Source organism: Lepeophtheirus salmonis, chromosome 8, assembly GCF_016086655.4.
Source record: "Lepeophtheirus salmonis chromosome 8, UVic_Lsal_1.4, whole genome shotgun sequence".
Lineage (NCBI taxonomy): Eukaryota > Metazoa > Arthropoda > Copepoda > Siphonostomatoida > Caligidae > Lepeophtheirus > Lepeophtheirus salmonis.
In genome coordinates, this window is record NC_052138.2 from 16329192 (window position 1) to 16353677 (window position 24486).

Here is a 24486-nt window from a genome sequence, read left to right on the forward strand (position 1 = left end):
GCATCACTATTATTAAGAACGATAATTTTTATATTTTATAAAATAAGTCGACCTTTATAGGCTTTGTTTATCGCCACTGGGCGAAATAAATAAATAAATCATAATTACACAACATATTAAAAATCCTCAAAAGTTGCTCCTCCATTGATCTTTTCTTTTCCACAGGCTCCATAGCAAGTTCTGTCATTTCCTGCATTGTACAGCCACAGTCATAGATGAGATGAAATATTTTTTCCCTCATCTTCTTCACAGAGTCAACAGATCGGGCTCAGGGGTTTACCCATTTTAAAAATATGTTTATAAAGTTGTATGTGATCCAACTAGATTTATATTCCCTACCCTTGTCTATATGACCAGACCTGTGTATATTGGTTCGGGGTTGTGACTCTAGACCCGCTAGGTAGCTATAAAGGTATTTTAGATGTCCTTTATGATCGAACCATTTAAGTGTGTTGTCTATTTATGTTTCTTAGTACATAAAGATATAACAGAATTAATCCACATAAAACTTCCATTGTTGCGGTTGGTGTCGACCGCATGGCCCGATGATTCCTAAAATAGGCAGTCTTTGTATTTTGCAAAACTCAGTTTTCATTAACTTGCTAGATTGGAGTTTTGCTGAAAAAGCAATTGGTCCATAACTAACGACAAATCTAACATAAGTTTCATCAACCCATCTAGACTCGAGTGGCCTGAGTCCCCGGTCCAGGCTCATGAATGCCTTCTGGGGAAAGAAGCTTCTCCTTGGCTTTGTGATGACATATTTTAGATTTTCATTACACTTAAATCTATCATTTATGATTAGTCCAAGATACTTGAAGGGTTTAACCCTCTGTATCTCAGTCCCATTCATGTAAAGCATAAAATTGAAACCTTTTCTTCTATTGGTGAATAACATAAACTTGGTTTTGTTGCTACTTAAAATAGTTTATCTGCCTTCAGCCCATCGATAATTCCTTGCATCAATTGTGTTGGTGTTTGACGATCAGTCCCTCTAACACACAGTGGTAGTTCATCTGTATATGCAATTTTATAGATTGGTCATTAAGCTGTGAACAATTCTCAGCAATTGTTAAATAATAATTCCGTAGTTAAGAGGAATTGGCTAGTTACGAAATGATTTTGGACCTTTTTTCTCTTTTTTTTATGGAAATGTTGCAAGATACCCCTGAATGAGGCCCCCTTTATACGAAACATGTGTACCGATATGGCAAAACTGAGGCCAAGACTGGAACAGTTGAAATGAAAGAACCGAGACTGATAGAACCGCTGAACCTGAACCGTGCACAACCTTGGTTGTGAACTATAGGGTGTTTTCATGGGCAGTATTATTGATGTTGGCCATTTTTAAGACATAAACAACCAAGTTTTATAATGCTAAAAACATTTTTTCATTAATATTAAGGAAAATAGTCAACTGTTGGATGGAGCCAACAAATAAAAGGACTTAAGCCTTAGTGAATATCAGGAATGTACTCCTATAATGATTATATATAAGACCCTAATATGTATTAAAAATATTATTTCATCGTTATACAATCTTATTTCCATATTGTAGACAATGAATCAACAGCTATAATGGAAAGAATAGGACATTTATTTCTGATTATCTTACTTTTCTCCTCCATAATCGATCGAAAAAAATAATAATTGTACAAATCTTGTCATTTGATAGGGATTTTCAATTGATTTAATTCAAATATCACTGTGTAAAATAGATAACATTGTCATCAAGTAGTATTGAATCCTTAAAAGCAGTTGACGAAGTTTCATCAAGATTGATTGGAAACTAGCGTGAGTACTCAGCATTGCTCGGAGTTATCAGGCGTCGATGCACTTTGCTTTAATAATGTATGCACTCCCCTTTTTTTATTTAATATGAGGCGCTGAGCTTTAGCTTCAAACGCTCATTGCTATACTTATCTAAAGTCACATCAATTATTTTCTATTTTATTTATGTACTTAATTAATATAGATTTGTCCCTGTTATTTTCTAAATATATCAACTATGAGCCAATAGAGACTATTTGACTTACATTAATAGGCACTAAGGTGTCCTCTATCCAATAAAGCCGTGCACCTATAGACAATTCGTGCTGGACATTAAACAGTCCCTATGTATTCCAATCAAACTCTTCGGTTTTAATAGAAGTATAGGTTGATTCCCGGAAGTGATTGATGTATAAATAACTATATTTCCCATTATTTTCAACAACTACCTTTCGGCTAAAAAAAATTCATTTGCATTTCATCAGGGTAAGCACTCCATCTCTATGGTTCTAATACTATCTGGGGGAGCACCAACCCAAATAAAACAGCCTATTATGGCGATAAAATATCATTATTGATGGTAAATTTCTGTTAGTATTGAACTCTTTACCATTATACAGCTATAATATTTGTCTTAGTTTTAAATTCATACAAATACTAGCAAAGGGTTATCCGGCGTTGCATGGGTCAAGGAGGCAGTGGAAATCGTATTGATAAAGATTAATTTTATTTCTTCTTAATGTATAGACCTCCATTTTTTTGCATCTGGAAGAAACGAAACTACAATTTTCACCGATTTCTTTATATTTCCCATAACTTTTTTGATTTTGAATAAATTTAGAAAACGTCCTTATTCGTATTGTTTTTTTTCGAGACTTTTTGATGTATAGCTTAACCTACTATGTGAACTTGAGCTATAAAAAACAATTTTTGTATTTTGTATATAGAATAAGCCCCCTCCCATATATGAATCCCCCCCCCGAAAATAGGCCCTTAGTTGACCAGGCTCAAAAGAGGGACCATGCTAATATGCTAAGGAAATGCTCGTTTTTTAGATGGAAAAAGGGATAAATGGCGACCCCGACCTACAGGTGACAGAAATTGATGGAACCTTCAGGTGGAAGTTACAGAAGATACCCTTATAATTTTTTATTTAACTAGAGAACATAAATTTCGTCAAATATTTATAAATAATTATGAAATGTCTTATTTACATTAAAAAACTGTCAGTTTCCATATTTTTTATCATTTTTTCCCATTTCTAGTTCAATAAAAAATAATTAATCATTATATTATCTTGATTTTAATTTATAAACGTCATCCCCTCTTCCTCCCTGTAAAAACAAGGTTACAACCTGAATAAATTACGCCACTAAAATGAAAGTACACGATATATTTTTTTTTGTCCGCTTTATGATCTTTAAGTGTCCTGAACATTGATTTATTATGAAGAATTAAATATTACTAAATTGAGAATATCCATACTATTAGATATCAATAGTCAAGAATTTGAAATGAGTGACGTATTTGGACAACTAGTAACTAAAGTTGAGAAATTACATCGCGTAAAACATAGCAAATTTTACTGAGTAAAAAAACACATATTTTATTTTCCTAGATCGTATAAATATTTGTGAAAATAGAGATTAAATATGATGTCCTTGAAAATAAATTAAAAGTCACCTTAAACTTTGGCTCAAATATTCATAAGTAATTTCATACATACTTACATAGATTGAAATTACTTCTTCATATTTTTTATAGAAGTATTAAAAAATATTTTCTGCCTTGAGATTGTTGACCTTTCATAAGTATTATAATATTGTGATTATTGTACAGATAAACTAAAATTCAATGTCCAAAATAAATGCGAATATTTTGGGGCTTGAATTAAAATATTGCCTGAATAAAATGATTGCCTAAATTCAAATCATCATCTTTATTTCCATGTAAAGGTAGATCTTTGTAGATTTGAACACTTGGACATTTTCATTGAGTATACCAACCTTTCTCCTCCAAAGAAAAGAGAGATAAAAAAGACTTGAAATTATGTGATTGTTTGTCAATTGTGACATTCATCCCAACTGTTGGATATTTATTTATTTAACAGTAGAAAATATTTAGATGAATAATAAATTTATTTATTATTTTGTCTTAACCTCATTTTATGAATAGGAATACTTTTATAGGAAATAAATTATTGGAAGTTTGCTTAATAATCCCTTACAATGAAGACAATTTATCGTCCGAAATGGAGAAAACATACATAATCATCATAATTTGAAAATTCTATCTTGTTAGAGGTAAGATTGAAACCACTTTCCATCTATTAATAAATCACTGGTAATTGTAGAGATGATACGTTCAGAGTCAACTTCGTTAATTAAATTTTATATTGCAACCTTTCATTAAAAAAAAACACACACACACAGAAAAAGGTCCAAATAGTTAGCCAATTCTTGGTCAATTCTTCCTAACTGTGAATATATTATTTAAAAAACTGTTGAGAATAGTTCACAGCTTAACAAAAATCTATTCAAATTTGACCAATCAACGTTGAGAATACTGATCATGGGAAAAGAAGCGGAAACATCGAGAGCTGTGAAAAAAATAACTTGTAAATTTTTGTGTTAGTGAGGTAACGATGTGCCCTGCATCAACATTTATTACATATTACAATTGATGAAAATATTTATTATTTTTAAAACATTTTTTAACAAAATAAGTGGAATCTTCTTCATAATTTTTATTAGAAAATACTTAAAAGTACTTAAGTATAGTACTTTTGTTTCATAAAAACTTAAGTATAAGTGCTAAATTATAGGACTTAAGTATAAGTAACCATACCTGTTTAGTAATATTTAGTTCAAATTCTGATTAATCAATACATTACATAAAAGGGGCAAGATTCCATACCATGTGATCTTTATCTGATTACCTCAGGACATGAAAGAAAAATTTGAGTGTTAGTAAACGGCACTTAGTCTTGTTAAACAACTAGCAGTAGTACCAGCATTGCCTGGAGTAATTAGACACCTGCTAAATGGACAGTTTTTCTTTGATAATATAGAAGATAACTTCCCCACGAAATATTCAGAGTTACTCTCGGGGTTTCATGAGCCCACTCCTACGTAACTACTTAATACAATAATACTTATATTAATTCAAATGAAGTGTTCCCTCCTCAAGAATGAATGAATAATAATTAATAATAGGAGTTTGAGAAAAAAAAATATGTATAGAGTACTTTCGTCTAAAGCAACGCTCACAAGTAAAGACAATGAAAATTCGTTTTAACATACCAGAGTTTATATTTTATTCAAATCTTAACATATACGCACATGAATTATGAATATGTAAATAAGAGACCAATAACAAAATCAACTAGAAACAGTGCTCTTGTTATTCATTTTCTGTATACATTTTCGATTTTATATACACACTCCTGCAATATTGTTTTTTTTTGTGTGACGTTTTCAAATCTACTGTAACGGATAAAAAACGTCTAAGTCAATTATACGTAGTATATCTTCATTAAACATTTTGCTATAGCTTTCGTTATACCCTCAAAAATTATAATAAAGCAGGCAGTTGAGAATCACATCAGTATTTTAAGCAATGATATCATAAGTCTTTCTCCCCCCCCCTTCTCCTTGCACGCGTTTTTCTCTACAGAATTATCAACTTTACACATACGTAAATAGCTTGTAAGTTGAATCAATGTTACTTTTTAAATACTTTTTCACGACAATCAGTAAGATTTTGTTTTAAAAGAAGATATTGAGTCATATTGTACTGACCCACTGATTATTCAAATTCTATGTCATGGTCACATTATCAAATACCATAATTTCCTTAATGGAACATTAATATTTCACTAACACCATCAACTCAATTGTATTTCTTGCAATCTTTCGATTTTTGATTCTCATAACCCTTATTAGCATAGATGAAAATAATGTTATGATGGACTAGGGCCTGGCTTTTATATTAGCTGATAAATGCCCTTTATTTTCCAAAGCTGGCACCCTTAATTTTGAAGAGAGAACGATATAGATAAAATAATCACTAGTGCATGAAAGACGAAGAGTAACTCTAAGGATTTGTTGTGGAATTATAAGTGTTGGACTCTGAGTAGAATTAAGGATCAATATCGGAGTAATTCCTCCCTATATCATATTGCTAGTGTGTTTATTTACTTAATCTCATAGCAACTCACTGCTAATTTAATGAAACGTGATGACAGCTAAGCTGCTTTACTCCCAAACATTCATCAAATTATCAGGGTAACCAGGTTATTATTATTATTTTTTAAACATACTGGTGGATAATATTATTTTTATCTATGCTTAGTAGTCTCATAAATAGTAAAGAAAATTTAGTGTATTTTGGGCGTGTTAAAAAAGGAAAAGAAACTAAAAAAAAACAATGTGACCCTGACAATTGGAAGAATGTTTTGGAGGAGAGTAGCTTGGCTGTCATGACGTTTCACTAGATCAGCTACAATGAGCTGTGACAAGGAAAGAGGGGAGAAGGAAATAAATAATGACTTCAATTGTAATCTTCAATTCTACTCTGAGCCCAACAAGAGATTACAGTTTTAACTTCTTAACGAATCCTCAAGGTTATTCTTCGTATTCAATTATGTTCAATCAGGGTTTGAATGTAATTGAATGTAGAAAGAAAGGAAGCTCACAACTCTAGAGTTAAATAATAATGACAACAGCTAAGAAAAAGAACATTCGTTCTTCAGATTACCTATTCCAAAAAAAGGGGCAGGTAAAAAATTCACACGATTTATATCAATAATCATAAACGTTTTTTGATTCAAATAGAATTATATTTTGTAAAGTTATGAACAATTCCCTGATATTAAATCTAAAGTTGTCCTCCATTAGGAAGAATTGGCTTCATATTACTAACAGGATAATTACTGCCCTTTCTTTCTTTCTTTTTATGTAGGAAAAATTGGAAATTTCAGTGAAGATTGCTATATTTAGAATGAGTATCTACCGAAAGAAAAAAGAAACACTCATAAAGTTCTTAAATGTATCCTCAATAAGTTAATTTTTAAGATTGATTAAATGTTATGCAATGAAACTATTCAATGAACTCATAAACATACATGAATACATTCATTATACCAAAGTGAAAATAATATCTTCATTATGAACGACTGGCTTTTTGAAATAAACAAAGGTGTAGTGTATTTTTTTCCCAGGTGTTTTCACAAACTTTCATATTTTGACTCTTGTATAATTTAAAGCAAAAAACTCCACGTACTATGAATTCAAAAAGGATTTTTATTTCTTTATTAATTTATATCAATCAAGGACCTTCATATAGAATTCGTGTCATTTTATAATTTGTCATTGATACTTATATTGATAAAATTATCAATTCAATGTAACAATTAATAATAATTAACAGCTGGCAACAAAGAAAATACAGAAGGCTAGCTACCATATGTTTTTTCCCAATGTTTCCTTTTTTTTGTCAGTCGAGATGGAGAGTGGATAAAAAAGCTAGTCGTGGTGTTACCCTCTTAAAAAAAGAAAATTTATGTAGCTAGTATTTTCCTCTATGGCCAAGAAAAAGTGACCTTTTTTGAAACAACTAAAATTATAACTTCTTATGTAGAAACTTTGACTAGTACTGACAGTCCCAAAGACTGATAGAACTTGTCCTAAGACCGGACTGCACCGAATAAATAAGGATTGACGCAACACTGCCTAATGGTGTACAAGTATATACTAAATAGACTGTATGTCATTTCCAATTTAAATCGATATATCTCCAAAACAAAAGATTGTATTCTCTCCAAATATAGACACATATATTGTAAGTAACATTAAGAGTTAAAAAAACATACACGATTTGACCAAGATAAAAATAAATAACAACATGAAAAAGTTGTGCGATTATGATGTAATTTAAAGTAACGTCATCTTTATAAAGGCCTATGTACAAAGTACGTACGCAAGTAGGAGAGGTTTCGAAATTGATAACTTTAAGAATGTGTACCAAATGGGAACACGGGGAAAGGGTGGGCAAAAATGCCAGAAACTTGTGTACTTAAGAGTGGAGGGGATTAATTAAATGTAATTTAGGAATATTGTGATAATAATTTTGATTTGTTTAAGGAAAGAGATATTTTGGATCGTGTATTTTTTTAGAAGTATTTTTTTAATTCATGTCTTCCATTATTTTTATTATGGAGCTTTAAGTCGATATTAACAGGTAATACTTATCCTGCGTAAAGCCGACAATTTCATAAATTTAAAAATAATAATTAATGAAGTATAATTACTTTTTTACTAAAATATTATGTTGATGATATTATCCCTCATTTAATATAAGACCATATCTAGGAAAGGTACATAGTATATGGTAGGATCAAGAATAACTATATTTTTATTTCCAAGAAATAAGACATGTGACCCGATCAGAGACGGGTTTAGGGAGGCTTAATATTTTTATATCAATATTAATACATTTTGACTTTTGTTTATTATCTTGATTTTTAAATAATTATTTTAAAATTTATTTTGACGTATACTTTAAGTCGATATGATAACATCTTAACTAAGTGATTCCCAACCGGGACACTGTGGAGCATTTTCTAGGGCTCCGTGAAGTTATGAAGGTTATCAATAAATGTTTTTCCTAAAAAAAAGTATCCTTGTCTACGATACTTTTTTAGGATAATGTTAGAAAACTAGCAACCCCCCTAAAAAAACCCAAACTTTGACGGATGCTCAACCATATAGATGAAAAGGTTCAAAATTACAGACTTCACCAATAAAAAAGAGTACATTTCATTAATGAATAAAAAAAAGTCACTAGACGTCTTTATGTAAAAAGAGAAAAGATTAATTAGAAAAGAGTACAGTTTACCAACTTCTATTTATATGAATTCACAAATGTCCTATGCTTCTTTGCTATCCGCTTTAATCCCATCTTTACTGATTTGATAAACAACGAAGTATATTTCCAATTTAAACTTTTGTGATTAAGTGTTATTCTAAATTCACAACATCCCATCAGGATTTCTCTAACTCTTTTAATGTGACATTCAAAATCTTTGTCATCGGTATCATTATCATTCTTTATCATTTACTCCTGTATTCCTTTTGATTTCAACGATTTATTGTGAGCATCTCCAATGGAGATAAATTCGATTTGATTTATCTAGCAAAAAAATCTTCAATGTGGTGTGAATAAAGTGATATACTCTGGCCTTTCTCTTCTAGAGGCATTTGTCAATATCCATGAACGGCATCTGCAAGATAAAAAGAAATTTATAGAGTCTTCGAGAAATAGCACAGAGTATGCTTATTGTGGATATACAATACATATACGGTAAATATCAACATAAATTGGACGTAAAATGATGAGTACATTTCAATGTTATCAAGGATGTCTCCCTCAGACACATCAATCTCCTCACAGTATGATTGTTTTATACATTGTACATATTATTTTACTCAAACAATGATCTTTGTTGTGTGTCTCATAAATATTGTGACTCTTAAAATACCCAAGAAATCTTCATGATCATCATTCTAAGTGGCGTGACGTGAAGGCGTTATTTCTTTCATTTTCTCGTCTTGTTACTTGTCCTATGTGTGTATGTTGATAAGTTACATTATTATGTACTGATGAGAATATCTCCATATCTACTATATAAAGTCATTGATACAATCTTACCAGGAAGTGTTAGGTAGATTGCATAATGTATTTCTATAAAAGTAAGAATTACTTCTAAAAATAACCATAATAATTACATATTTTATTTTTATTTTTTACTTACCCAATCACTTGACAAATTTATACTAATTTTAATTAGTGTTGGGTTTCAGTTTGAAAATTTTTAAACCGGTCTGAGACAATTATTACTTTTAATGGACCGAATTAATTGGGGCCTTTGAAGAAATTCGGTCTGGATCGGTCTTATTTAAAATTCGGTCTCGACAGATCCTATCGATTAATTGTTTATGACGTCATATGTGTTTTAAAATTGTCAACATCAGCATAATATATGAAGTTAAATATTTTGCATAAATTATATTTTTTTTCATAAATCAGTATAGGTGAGAAAATTGGTCCATAGATTGAGACCAAAATAATTGGACTCCGATTTGGAAATGATTAAATTTCGGTCTAAACTCTAAGATCGCGGTCTGGGCCGAAATATTGCTAAAAATTACTTAAGACTGAACCAAACAAAAAAATCAATCTTGGACTGTGTCTCAACACTAACTTAAATCCAAACCTTCTTCCTTGTTCTATTTTGTGTGTTTAGTTGATATTGGCACACATACATAAACATGGAACTAAGAATCAATTTTAAATGTCAGGATTAGAAATTCATCTTCCTTATCAGGAAAAGCCTTATGCCATTGCTGTCACCGTGGTCCTCGTAATTTCAGTAGACCCTGCGCTTGATTGAAAAAAGTAATTAGAAATTTCTCTTTCAAAAAAGGTCATTTGAGTAAATGAGAAAATGTCTTTCAGAAAAAAAAATTAAATGAAATATGAACAAAATTTATTTAAAAAGGTCACAAAGAAGGCTTGGGCTTTCCCAAAAAAGGGCACTCTTAAAATAATTTTTTTTTATAAGCAATGTCATTTAATAAATACCATTTAAATTTATTTTAAAACGGATTTTTTTGTTTTATAAAAAAAAAAAAAGTATGCATTTTCAGATTGGGATCCATTTCTCATAGTACATAGCAATACTAATGCCAGCTTTATTTCTTCTGCAGTAGTGAGCTTCTGAAAGAAGTTTATGGTACATGTATATGATATATATGTGATGAAAATCATGTGCATTTTGTAGCTGGACCGTTTTTTTGGAGTTGTCAAACAAAAGAGTAAATTTTCTTTTCCTAAACTGTTCTCATTTTTATTCGATACCTGAGAATTGAACTTCCTTTTCTAATACATATCATTGATATATATTAAATCAGATGGAACATTTGCAGGACTTCATAAAAGACGGAAAGTAACATCGACGATTTTTTGCAGAGTTATAGTTGTAAGTCCTTGTGGACTCAGAGCAGAATTGTGGATCGAGGTCGGAGTAATTCTTGTCTCGGTCATTGTTTATTTCCGTCTCTCCCCCTTCGTCACAGTTGCTCGTAGCTGAACTAATAGACCGTTAGAACAGTTAAACTTTCCTCCTTAAAACATTTTTTAAATTGTCCGTGGTACCATCTTGATTTTTGGTTTCTTTTTTTTAACATGCCCAAAATGCTCTTGATTAGCATCAATGTTCATAGGTTTATTTCTCTCTTTTTGAGACAAGTTCATGGACAGTGAAATAAGCTGCTCCTCTCATTTATGTATAATTAAAAGAAATGTGTTCACAAGGAAGACAATTTATAAACAAAATTAGAAATTTTCTCTTATTATAACTCAATGTTGAAGAGCGTTGAAGCTTCAATAGGCGAAGGAGAGGTGTAGAGTACATAAGTGTAGTCAAATATTTGTGCCAAGGTATCACTTCAATACTTTATATGACCTCTTTTGTACATGTCATTATCTGGTGCATATACACAAAAATAATCTTGAACAAAAATTGAGAAAGTTGAATACTTTTTACATCCCAATTTTTTATGGACATATTTCGTTTGTATGAATACAAAGGTATTCACATTTTTGGGATGATTTTAGATTTCCCATAAACAATGTAAACTATAGTTTAGAGCCTTCATTTAATTTATGAGACTTAATTTGATCCCAATTATATGGCTTCCTTCAAATAAAATCTATCTCTAAAAGTGTAATTGTGCTACTTTAAGTACAATTTGCAGCGTTTCAAAAATATTATTAATAATAATAATGTGTTGACATCAGATATGACAAATATGTGCAAAAAATCCCAAGTTATATTAGAGTCTAAATACTCGTGCTTACATTAGAATCAATTTAAAATCAATTTTTTTGTTGATATATATTTTCAAATGAATATTTCCACCCCCCGCCAAGTTTGAAATCAAAGTTTGAAATTAAATTTATGGCATTTTTGTGAGGATTTAGGTAGTAGACCTCAAGTTTTAATTGTTTTTCTTCCTCATCCTGTTTTTTTATATTATTGCATTGCTCATATTAATATTAACAGATGTATTAAATTCAATTTGAGGGACAAAAGTTCCTCCTTGAAAAAATATTTTTAAATATTCTTCCTCAAAAAAATGCCTGACAGTGGCTACGATGTGCATATTTTTATTTACATACATGCAACACATAAAGAAACGTTGAAAGAGAAGTAATTGCTAAATACATGTGATTTTGTAGCATTATTTTCCGAATATTTGAGCAGTACAAAAACAAGCTATAATTTTTTTTTTAGAAATTGATGATGGATTACAATTGTATTATCGTCAAACTCCATCTACAAATGATTCTAATGAATAATTTGAAGGCACCACAAATTGCAGATTACACAAATAGAAATGGATAGATTTTATTTGAAAGGGCCGAATTAAGTCTCTTCAATCAAATTAAGATTTCAAACTATAGTTGAAAGTTTTGGGAATCTTAACTTATCTCAGAAATTTGACTACAAACCCTATAATTGATCGAAATATGTGTAATAAATATTGGGATGTATCTTTATATAAACAGCGGAGAAAATAAGTATTTGATCTTGGTCTATTTTTATTTTTTTATTTTACCCGCTTACTAGTGTTGGATCGTTTCTAGGACCGACTTCTTAATTAATCTCTCTCCCCTTTCCTACCTCTTTTCAGTATTTTTTATTATCGGTCCGATCTTTTTTAACATTCAACATTTCAACATTAAGGCCCATTTTTTCGTTCCTTTAGTAGTATGGTCCTAGCTATTTTTTATTTTCTTCCCTCCTAGCTAGGATTGAAAAATATAGGAACGAAGAAAATAATGAATGATAGATGGAATGTAAGATACTTCAGTATATACCTTATGTTCTTGTCACATAGTAATGACGTAGTGACTAACTACGTCATTTCAGCTGTTTTATTTACAATAAAATATCAATAACAACTAGTCCTAGGACTGACAAATTTTATTAGTACCGGACTGATTTTCATTCTATTTAGTTTTTTTAGACAGATCCACCACTACTAATGACAAAGAAAATAACCATAAAGAAACATTATACTTGTGGGGGGTTTATCTGCTAAGAAGAAAGGACGACAAAGTCCTTCCTTCAGGAACAGGGCATTGAAAATGTATGTTCCAGTACAAGAATGACCCAAAAAATACAAGCATGTTAAAAAAAGAGTGGATCTAGTAGAAGCACATTAAGGTTATGGAGTTGTCTAACCAGTCTGCCACCACAATCCCACAGAAAATATTTATCAAAACATACAAAATTGGGAATGGTCAAATACTTATTTCTTCCACTGTAGGATGTAAAAAAATAATAGGGTATCTTTTCCTTTATTGATTTGTGTTTAAGCGTTCGAATCGGAAGTAAAGTCGTTCCAACGAACAATCTCTGCTAAATCATGACTTTATTATATAATTAACCAATCTCTACCATCTAGGATCAAATACTTGTAAGAGTAATAAATATTTCTATTAGGCCTAAATTAAGGATAAAAACAAAGTATTAACGTAGATTAAAGATACTTATGTATAGTATTACTAAAGTAATTCATTTGGTAAATTGAATTAGTGCCCGGGTGCTTTAAAACTTTTCACGTTTTTCATGGTCGTATAATACGGACAGGACCGATTTTAAGTCCCATATTAATGACCAACATTACAGTGACTGGTGAAAAAGAATGGATTAACTAGAGCAACAATATTTGGCTCATAATTTCCTTATCATTTTTCAAAAATCTTCAAATTTTTTTTTAAAATTTTCTATTGAGTTTAAAATTTAGGGCCATTCAGGATAAAATTGAATCATTTGTCCCACGTTTAAACTCCATTTGAGATATATAACAACTGGTAGCCTGTATGAATATTTTTTTTTTCAAGTTGCTCAGATTAAAATTTCTAAGCCTGGTCACGGTCCAGAACTTCAATTAATTTATTTTCTGGATACAATAGATGTTATTCCCAACATGTCAAAAATTGCTATGTATTTTTTTACTCTTGCTACTTGTTTGTGTCATAGAATTGATATACTGACCCAAATTGCATCATATTAATCTAAAAACAACTCCAGTTACTACTAAATAAAGAATAGTGTAACCCAGTGGCTCTCAATTTTTGCATTGCTCAACTTCCAGAGATAATATCAAGATATCGTCTTTTTTTTTAAATTTGACAATATTTTACAGGAGGTTATGGAAAAATTAATTGTACTACCCTTCTTTATAAAAGAAACATTTGCTGAGTTTATTTTAAATCATTAAATTCATATATTTTTAGATTACTTTTTTAAATAACCTACCGCGAAGTTAGCATACCTCCAGTGATACACTTACCATAATTTGAATAACTGTACTTGTCTAGTAATTATGGATAATGGCGAAATTGGCGAATTAACAGTTATGTTCCAGCACTTTATCGTTTTCTTTTGACGGAAAGATTGAAAGATTCTGCGAATAACTATGTGATTTACACAATATGCATATATTTTTAAGTATAATGAACATATACTTCAAAAGCTCTACTGACGAATCTAAACCGTTAGAAGCTTTTAAATATTTGGAGGGAAAGGGAAATGTGGAATACGGTAATTGTAAGGACATAATTTTTGAAAAATAAAAAAAAGACTAGTTGTTTTTTCATTTTATAAAATTTCAATTATTGAAGGGCAACATTCCCCACTCCCCCTACTAATGACATTGTTACGAATTAAGGGTCTCTATTGGAGAAAGTTTGTCCTTTTATGGACGAGAACTATGATTTTCTAAATTGGGATACATCAACTTCCACTGGGAACAGAACATGGTTTTAACCATCTTGTCTAAAAATGCTCCATAGAAATACCAAAAATAAAAAAGTTAATAAATTTCAATTCGGAGAGGAATGGCTCTATTAAGGTAATTGAAATAAAAAGATCAAGAACCACTGCTCTAGAAAAAAATGAATTAAAAAGTTTGAGTAACTCGGAAATACGTTGTTGATGAGTTTTGATGAAATTCATTACGAAAATGAGTTCGGAACTCAGGACTGGATTGAGTTACCCATTTTTGAGTTTCCCAACAAAAGATAATTTGGCATAAATATAATTTTAGAAAATAAACTTTTGAATATTTTTACCAACCGTCAAATTCATGATCACAATGTGTAATATGGATAATTTCGATTTGTAAAACGATTGAAAAGTGTATAAAATGAAGATATTTCGCCAAAAGTTGATACTTCAAGACACCCTATAATAATGTATAAAGTGATACTAATGATAAGTTAATAAAAATAATATTTTACAATTTGAGGTTCGTGAAGCTTTTTGTTTTGGGATTCTAGAGACAAAGGAATTCATTATTTATGATCAAAATGACGAACCATCTTCTTTTTACATCCTTCCCGGAGTGACCAGGGACTTTTTTAACAATTCATGGAATGTGTTTGGTTTTTTAAATAAATAGTAATTTAAAGAAAAACGAACCAAAACAATTATTTTTTCCCTAAAAGCAACAAAAAAAGAATGAAAATTGTTTAAAAAAAACAAAAGTCAAAAGTTATTAGAATTTTAATTTTAAAATATTCGCATCTCCCTGAAACAGAGACTAGTCTAGTTACTTATCCTATATTGCAGATATGAAAATATGGTCACCCAACCATTTTATTATGTTTCTATTAGTGTTAGGACTCGGTCTGAGATCAATTATTTTGGGGTTTGATTTCTAGCCCGATTTGAAGCGATGTACCAGTCAATATCGCGGTATCAGATCACTGGCCGCATTTAAATCGCTTTCAAATTGTGGACCTTTTCCCCTCCATCTCATTTATACGATTTGTACACATATAAAACTTTATGTAATGTCGTTACACCGGTATTCACAAATTGGAATCCCACATGACGTCCTCAACAATTCACCTATAAAATCGATATACTTCTTTAAAGCACCAAATTAGATGGGTCTAATAAATATTATAACCATCTCAAATCAAGCTATTATTTCCATACCGAAACCCAACACAAGCTATGGTCTATGAAGGATGCATATTATGAGGGATAATATCAATGACATAATATTTTAATAAAGAGTTATTATTATTAATAATTAATTAAAGAGTTGAAATGGACACAACATCTGTAGATGTAATTGCAACTCATTTCTGCATCTTTTACCTTGTTATGTTCCTTAAGCCCACTTCAGGCACTTTTTGAAGCCTTCCACGGGTATGCGTCACACAACATAGCAAACCCACTTCTGGATCGCCATAATCTAAGGTCTCCTGTGAGTGTCTTGCTCGCACTTATCGCACTACATACATCCCTTTGTCGGCAAAATACGCAGAAAATCCACGTCAATGCGTAATCAAAAAAAAAAAAAAAAAAAAAGAGAGAGAAGAAAAAAAACTTTGTATATATTGAAGAGAGACTCGAATTGTTCGGTAGTTCATGGTTTTTCGTTTTTGTGGTTGCATAGATTTGTTTTAAGAATACGTACTAAGGTACATACGAGGACAAGCCGGCCTTAGAGGAGAAAAAAGAAAGAATTATTATTATTGATTCTATCATCAGACTTTATTATTAGTTACATAGTATATCCATATTACATTTGCGCTCTTGAAAGAAGGTAAGTTTCACTTTATTTATCCATTTCCAAGATACGAAAAATAATAATAATAACCCTCCCTAAAGAAATGAAGCATAGTTGAGATTGCAACCTTTAAATCCTTTGTTTACATGTATTTAAATTGAACACTTCGTATTTCTTGAATGACCAAGAAAAGAGAAATTGTATTACTATGTACAAATGAACGTTTATTCAGCAATTATTCAAATAATATGATAAAAGACCGACTCCAAGGTCAGTACATTAGTCTCCACATACTTTAAAGTTATAAGTTATACCTACATTCAAACAGAGAAATCATATCATGAGTTTTTTTATTGTTTTGCTAGATGAAAAAATCATGAATCCATGAAAGGAAGAATCATGGTCAAGTTTAGCGAGAGAAAGATTAGAAATTTGAGGACAAAGAAATTGCAAAATAATAATAGGACACAAAGAGACAAAATGGCTTAACTCCTACTTCCTTATGAATTTAAGGACATGATAAGAATGAAAACAAATCTGATACAAATCTCATGTCCTCTAAAACATTTAAAAAATGATCTTTGATAAGTCAATGAAAATTAAATATTTGTTCATTAAGCTATTAACATTTGCCAAAAGCTAAGCCATGGGTTTATCCCCACCTCCTCCTCTCCCCATTCAGAGTAATCCAATATGAATATTTAATTTAGAATAAAAATTACTATACTCTTTCACAGACCCTAATCTAATAATTTATTATAACCATTTATTCTCAATTATACGTATATAGATAATATTACATCTTCCTCCTGTCGACATTCGTCTTTTGAACTCTTTTTTTACCGATCCATCAGTTTATTAGGAGTAATAATGTCTATATTTACCTTCCTTGGTATTTTTGGTGTACTCCTTTGTATAAGTATTGGAAATGAAGCATCTTCTAACTTTCAACGATTGGTAAAGCGAGAAGAAGAAAGTGTTGGAGTTAAAATTACTCAATTGGAGTCTTGGGAACTTCCTGATGAATATGTTGACAGTACTACAACTTGAATATACATATAATAAATATATATATTCTAATATTATTTCTTCCTTAGATGCTAATAAGAAGGAAATTAAAAGGTTTTCCTTGGAAATGGATAAAATCACTTTGGAAGTCATGAGTCTGGATCTTGTTATTACATCATTAAAAGTAAGTACATTCCGCCATACAATGTGTTATGATCCTATTCCTTTCATCTACTCTTTCTCAGTTACCTGATGACAATGCTTCCATGAGTGATGTGGTTTTGGGCTTTGACGACGTTGAAGGATATATGAAAAATCCCGCCTTTTCAGGAGTCTTTATATCTCTTTCTCCCGATGACATGGATCACAAATCAAAGCCACTCCGCAACTGGGTTTCCACTCACATGAAGGATAAGCTCGTTTTCAGTCTTATAAAGGATGAAGAGGTCATGGTAAATGCTGAATTTTTGCTGGATGCCGAAGGAAAACTCCATATTACTTTCCAAAGTCTTGTTTCCCAGCCTTCTTTCATGGATATTTCTCTAAAGCAGTACTTTAATTTGGCGGGTCATGCCTCTGGAATCTCAGGATTAAATGAGCAAATAATTCAAGTCAATGCTGCTGAAGTATCCGAAACACCCGAGGGCAATAGTTTCGTCGATATTGACGGAAACGATTTGGATCTTAGAATCCCTCAAAACATTGGATTCCTCATTTCGAATGAAAACATCACACTTGGTCGTCGATTCGTCATAGATCGTTCCCTTGCTATTTATGACCGATTCGTGACTCGTATCTCGCACGGAATCTCGCGTAGATTTGTAGAGGTTTATTCAAATCAGCCAAGTAATGTTTTCATTTATTTAAATTTTCCCGCATAGATACTAATGCATCCTCTAGGTTTTTACTTTGACGTTTTCAACAAGACGACTAGCTTTGGAAAAGGATCAGAGGAATACGAAGCTAAAAGTGGAGTTGAAATCTCTACAGGAACTCTCTTTGATGAGAAGGAGCTCTCAATTGTGATCCCTGGAGATGTCTACAAGCACATAGTTGTGTATAGATTTGGAGTTGATGAATTCTAAGGAACTCAATGTGATGTAAAAAATTAAGCATATTTTATATTGGTTATTATTAAATTATTGAATATATTTTATCAAATCGTTATTGCTAGTACTTTAAATACTTTATATCCATTGAACAATCCTGAAAGAGTAATAAAAAGTTTTAATTTATTTTATTACAAGTTACAATTTGGTACATTTATTTACGTATTTATGCCTCTTGTAAGTGGTAGAGTAATAATTATATTTCCAACTTTCCACTTGAAGGTCAGATACATTTTATTTTACTTGTACCTACTTAAATATTTATCTATACATATATATATTATGAACTCGATTATAACGTCGTTATCTTTACTGTATCTCCTATCTTTTTTCTCAAAAAAAAAACAAAAAAAGGCCCAAAATAAGTTGCTAGTTAGCCAATTATTTACAACTATGGACTTAATATTCAATTATTGGTCACAACCAAGGAAGAGCTAATACAAATGCAATTAATCAACGTTTAGAACAATAATTATAAAGGGAAAATATAAATTTACAACTGAAACAAGATACAATGTAAATTTATATTTATACGGAGAGGTGGGAAACATACCTTTTACTGCCAGTCCAAGTCTTTGCTCACAATCGCATTTCAAGTCCAACTTCTTGAATATGATCATAGATTCCAGTTCAAGTCCTTAGACAATAAAATATACTTTAAAGGGTACCTTATATCCAGTGTAAAAATTGAAATGACTTTCTATTCCAAGTCGAGTAACGAATCTTAGCTTTTGAGTTCAAGTCAAGCCTTCGGTCTTTTAATTGTACGATCAAGTCTAGTTCCCTCCTCGGTTGAGTGGGCCGTGTTATACAAAATAAAAACACCGCCAATTTAATAAATACTGGTTGTAGGGTACATTGTACAGACAGTTGCAATTAAGAATGATTTCTACCAATAATAAGTATCATCATCAATATATGATTACTCATGTGCCTTAGGTCTTACAAAAGAAAGTGAATTAAAGAAATTTACAATTTAATTTATAACAAAAAAGAAAACATGGTTAGACCAAAATACATAAATATTTCCTCCTTTACTTTAATATTTATTATCTAAAAATCATCGAAATATTAATGATGGTACTCCCAAAATATCAGCAGCGGGGCTAGTTGGCGCACAAGGTAAGTTAATACTCTAAAAAAGTTAACATTCTAGAAGGTGTACACGAGTTACACTTCTGAACTTAGACAGTAATAAAAAAGAGGGAGCGAGCAAGGTTAGACTAAATCATTATACCAAGATGCGCATCGAGCACCGTTAGCCTGATGAAATAGTATAGTCAATATTTGTCATAATATTTTCACAAGATGTCGCTTTTCTATGACGTCACTAATTTATTTATTGTACGTAATACGTAGTATTAAGAAGTTTGAATAAGTAATAATACGTATATAATTTATTCTAGTCATCAATATTTTATACTTATATATTGTTGTTATAAAGGAAATTTGAAACAAACTACTCCAAAATAATGGTCATTGTAGTGTCCCAGGATGCAAAAATAGAACTGAGTTAAATTTTCTAAAGCTTCAAGGAAACGTTCGCTTTTTTAAATTTCCCATAATCAAAAATCCAAAAGAAGTCACAAGATAAAAAAAAGAATAACAAATCTTAAATATCTTCCCAATTGGAAACCTGCTGACCATTCTGTATGTGAAAATCATTTTGAATCATAATTCCTTCTCCATATTGTTCAAGCAAAAATTAAATGAATAATGAAGTAAATAAAAGTACAAACAGTACAGTACTTGACTCATTCACGAGAGAACAGGAAATGATTCTCCTAAATGGTTGAAATAATAATACCTCAAGCGGACAAAAAAAAGTAAATTTTGACAAAGACATATTTTTTCGCTAATAATGACGTTAGTCTTCGATGCGCTACTTGGTTTAATGCTTTAGGTTAGACCATCATGTAATTGGGCTTGCTAGAATTCTCAATTTGATGTATGCTCCCAACTGCTGGGCAAGAAATACATATTTTGAAAAAACACACAACTACTCATATACTTTGACGTCAATATTAAAAAACGTGGTGGAAGTCAAAAATTACATTTTAATTCAATTACACCAATAAATACTATTAGCTATCAATAATCACTACTGCACCAACCTGCTCCATCGATAGGCAAATTGACTAAAAATTCCCCAACATTATATTTGATATATAGCTAAACTACCGTTAATTATGTAATAAATTGAGAGGAAACAAATTGAACACATACTAAACGTGAACAAATGTGCTCTAACTTCCTTCTTCTGTGAAATTTAGAAACTATTATTAACCTGGAATATAATGAAGAGGTATGAAGCACGGAGATTGAATTTACACAACCTCGTTTTTGCTGAGGGGAACCTTCAATAAATAAATCTTTGATATTTGGCATGATTTGAAGACAAGCCAAGGAACAAAGTGATTATGTTCTTAGAACAAGTATAGGACTTCAATAACACAACATCTATAATGTAGGAAAAAAAATATTAGCATTAGACAAACCAATAGTAATACATTAAAGACTCCAGTTTAAAAAAAAAATGTACATAAAATTTTTTTTAAACACCGTCACAGAAAAAAATTTAGTACAGTATAAATAATATTTCACCCTGACTAGAAATGAAATGCACATTTACTTGCTAAAATATTAATGATACAATTATTATATTAAATACAATATTTTTTGGATTTATACACATTTGACAGTTTATTCACTCTTCTATTCGCTCCAAGATCACCATGCCTCCTGCGTTTCCTATTTTCTTGCACATTAATAGAGAAACCACAGCTTTTAACTATAAAATTAGACGTTTCTAAGTTATTAACTCAATCATTTTAAAAATCATAATATAATTTTAGTACACATATAGTATTTATAAACAAGGTACATTGTATATATTAGTCTTGCTCTGTCCTTATTGATGGTGAAAAGAGCAAAATTCGAAAATTTTAACTTATTGGTACACAACATATTAGAAGAAATCAATTTCTCAATTTTTGAAATCATCTCTTTTTGTCCCACATTATAGTCTTCCTACCCAAGAATAACTTTCAAATAAGCTATGACAATATGAATTGCATCAATAATCTTAACTTTACTTGAACCCACGATATACACAAACTCTGACACTGGAAGTTTCTTATGATTTTGATAAGAATAAAAAGTAAGCTCTTGCTCTAAAAAAAACATTAATTGGATGTCTGACACACTGTTGAGTAGATTGGAGGACTGAAATGCGTATATTTGTTCATTTAATCATTTCAATTATTTAGTGAGTCTTACTTCAGAAGATGCCCAATTCGTATTTCACCTTTTGCAAGATTAAGGAGTGTGTTTCGGGTACAAAGATTGATTGAACTATATCTTTTTGAATTTGCTTCTTTTTAATAGGCCATGACATGTAGAACAGAGAATTTGTTATCCGATAGGCAGTATTCGAAGGCCATTTTCAAAAATGTAATGAGTCCACACTCGAATTATAGTAGGTGTTTAATCCTTTCTATAGATATCTTTAATCCATAACTTCCAAATTTTTAGAACTGTCAGTTCCACTTGTGCAGCTTACGACATAGCATTAATTTGAGTAGGGAAAACGACTTTATACAGTAAGTCCACGTCGAATTTCAAGTAATGTCCAAGTCCTTGAATATTTTCATCGACTCCTAAGATGTCATTCAAACTCATTTTAAATCCATTACTATAATATAGGGTCCATAGTATTAACCCTTTTCCTGAGTCCGCAATTTACTAGCTATGGATTCCAAGTCAAGTCTCGAGTTTATATATTGTGAGATCGTCTTCAAAATATAGACTCAAGTCTAACTCGAGTCCAAGTTCCCCCCTCTGGCAATAATTGAACATGGTATCTTAAATTATACATTTTGATTTATTATTATAATAACAATTAATTAATGGGATGATAACGTCCTTGAGAGCGTCCGTGTAGACTTCCTTGGTCACCTTTTGGAAGAAGTGTGTGTGTGTGGGGGGGGGAATAACTTGCCCTTGCGTGCTAATGACTGCCAGAACCATAACCGGCGCCCAATTCTTTGTTTTCATGACTGGTTGGATATAATCAGGGCCCAAACAGATCCATCTATCGTTTCTAAGTTTATGGGGAATATTTCTCGTCCGAAAAAAAAACGGCAAGTAACCAGCTTTGCACTTCACTTGGTTAATAAGAATTTATCCTTTGCTGATTATGTCTGCCTGATTCTGCTCTGTAAGCAGTTGTTTTGAACCTCCACCCTGACCCTCGACAAGTAACTCAGGTCAATCCTGATTGCATTTTTGATTGAACCTTTGCTCACGTTATGGTCCTTGGCTAGCTTAGCAATTAGCGTTTCTGGATGAGAGACAATTTATCGTTTTAAGCCAGCTATGAGCCTTTTAGTCTGGATTTTATCAGATCTTGTTGAATGAGCTGCTTTCTCAGTCTTTCCCTCCTCATCAAAGACTTAACCACGTCATAAACTGTTGATTTTGGATATTTGAAGAAGGAAATTATTTCTTGAGCAGAGTTTCCCGCGTGGCGAGCTTCGATGATGGAAATTCTCCTGACTTTTTCCATGCTTGAACAGCGAGATACTCTAAAAACCTTATTATTAAATTTGATAGCTAATATATTTAGCTTGTCGCAAGTTTTCAATTTTTTATCATGTAACCTTTACAAGTCTCATAATTAGCCTTTGAAGTTATTCCAAATTTACCTTGTCCACCCTGTATAATTAAAAACCCAACTTCTCTTTGGAGGGATATTCATAAAAAGGAAAATTAAAGAACAAAATAATTTCTTGTTTACCCCATGCAACTTTCGAGTGCGACTCATGTTTCATCCCTCTTTTAAGATCCCGGGTTAAACTAATTTTTAATTTAATCTTGGAAAATATATTAAGAAAACAATTTTTAAATTAAAAGTTTAAATTCTATTAAAAATATTATTTTTTGTCCGATGATTTTTTTAGCGAGTGTTAAGTTAGTAACGAGTATTCAGGAGAGTATCGAGTATTTAATCAAGTAAAAAGTAAAGCTTGTCATTCCTTGAGTGTTTTTTTTTAAAACTCGAAAATACTCATACAGAAAAATTCAGTTTGCGGCACATCACTATAAATATTGTTAACATCAAATAAAGGAAGGCGATTTATTTTATCAATTGTAATTCTTAGAAATTTATAGCAAAATGGGATTTTTTTAAAACTATTATTTAAAATATTAAAGAATTTGAATCGGCATTGGGATTTTTTATTATAATCGCATCAGTATTTTTTTCGGAATTGTGGTATCACTTGAATCAATAAATTATAACATTAGTAATGTTACTTATACGTCCTGTTTACATTACTTTACTAGAATGGTGACATGTTAATAATATCTAACTATCTAAGTGACAGAGAATAAGAAGTGCCACGAAACCTCCTTCATTCAAACAACTTCATTGGGTGAAGGAAAAAGAAATAAAAGGATTTAGCACTTTTTTCTGAAAACAGATTGTGTGATAAACTTTAGTCATCAAATTAATTACTTCTAAAACAATAAGGATGGTTTGGATGTATCTTTTTCGTGGAACATCCGAATATATGGATGTGTGTCCACAGTGCCGTATGTCAGGAAGATTTTTCGGTCCGCTTTACAAGGGTGAACGGTTGATTTTCAGTGATGAACGTGGGATATTTAAACAGGGCAAATGCTACAGCATAGATTAAATCTTGCAAGAATATCGTCCAATGGACTGTCTGACCATTATTTTCTTCAGGCAAACATTGGGAAAAATAAAATGAAAAGGAAAAACTCTAGACGGAAAGTCAATGCCGACCTATTCATAAAGGAAGGAGTATAATGGAGAATAAAATGCACGGTGCAAGAATGAGAGAAAATTTTTGAACTATACAATTAAGTCAAACAATTTAAACCTCCTTAAATATTTTTACAATAATAACGGATGAAGA

General features: G+C 31.1%; 1 protein-coding gene across 1 annotated transcript; it reads left to right on the forward strand.

Annotated features, from left to right (window-relative positions):
• Nucleotides 1–16251: 16251 nt before the first annotated feature.
• Nucleotides 16252–18688, forward strand: LOC121123200 (galactose mutarotase). Its single transcript, XM_040718331.2, has 5 exons — nt 16252–16463; nt 17218–17463; nt 17525–17619; nt 17681–18281; nt 18336–18688. Exons 2-5 carry the CDS (start codon nt 17298–17300, stop codon nt 18518–18520), a joined length of 1047 nt encoding a protein of 348 aa, XP_040574265.1. The 5' UTR covers nt 16252–16463; nt 17218–17297; the 3' UTR covers nt 18521–18688.
• Nucleotides 18689–24486: the final 5798 nt, after the last annotated feature.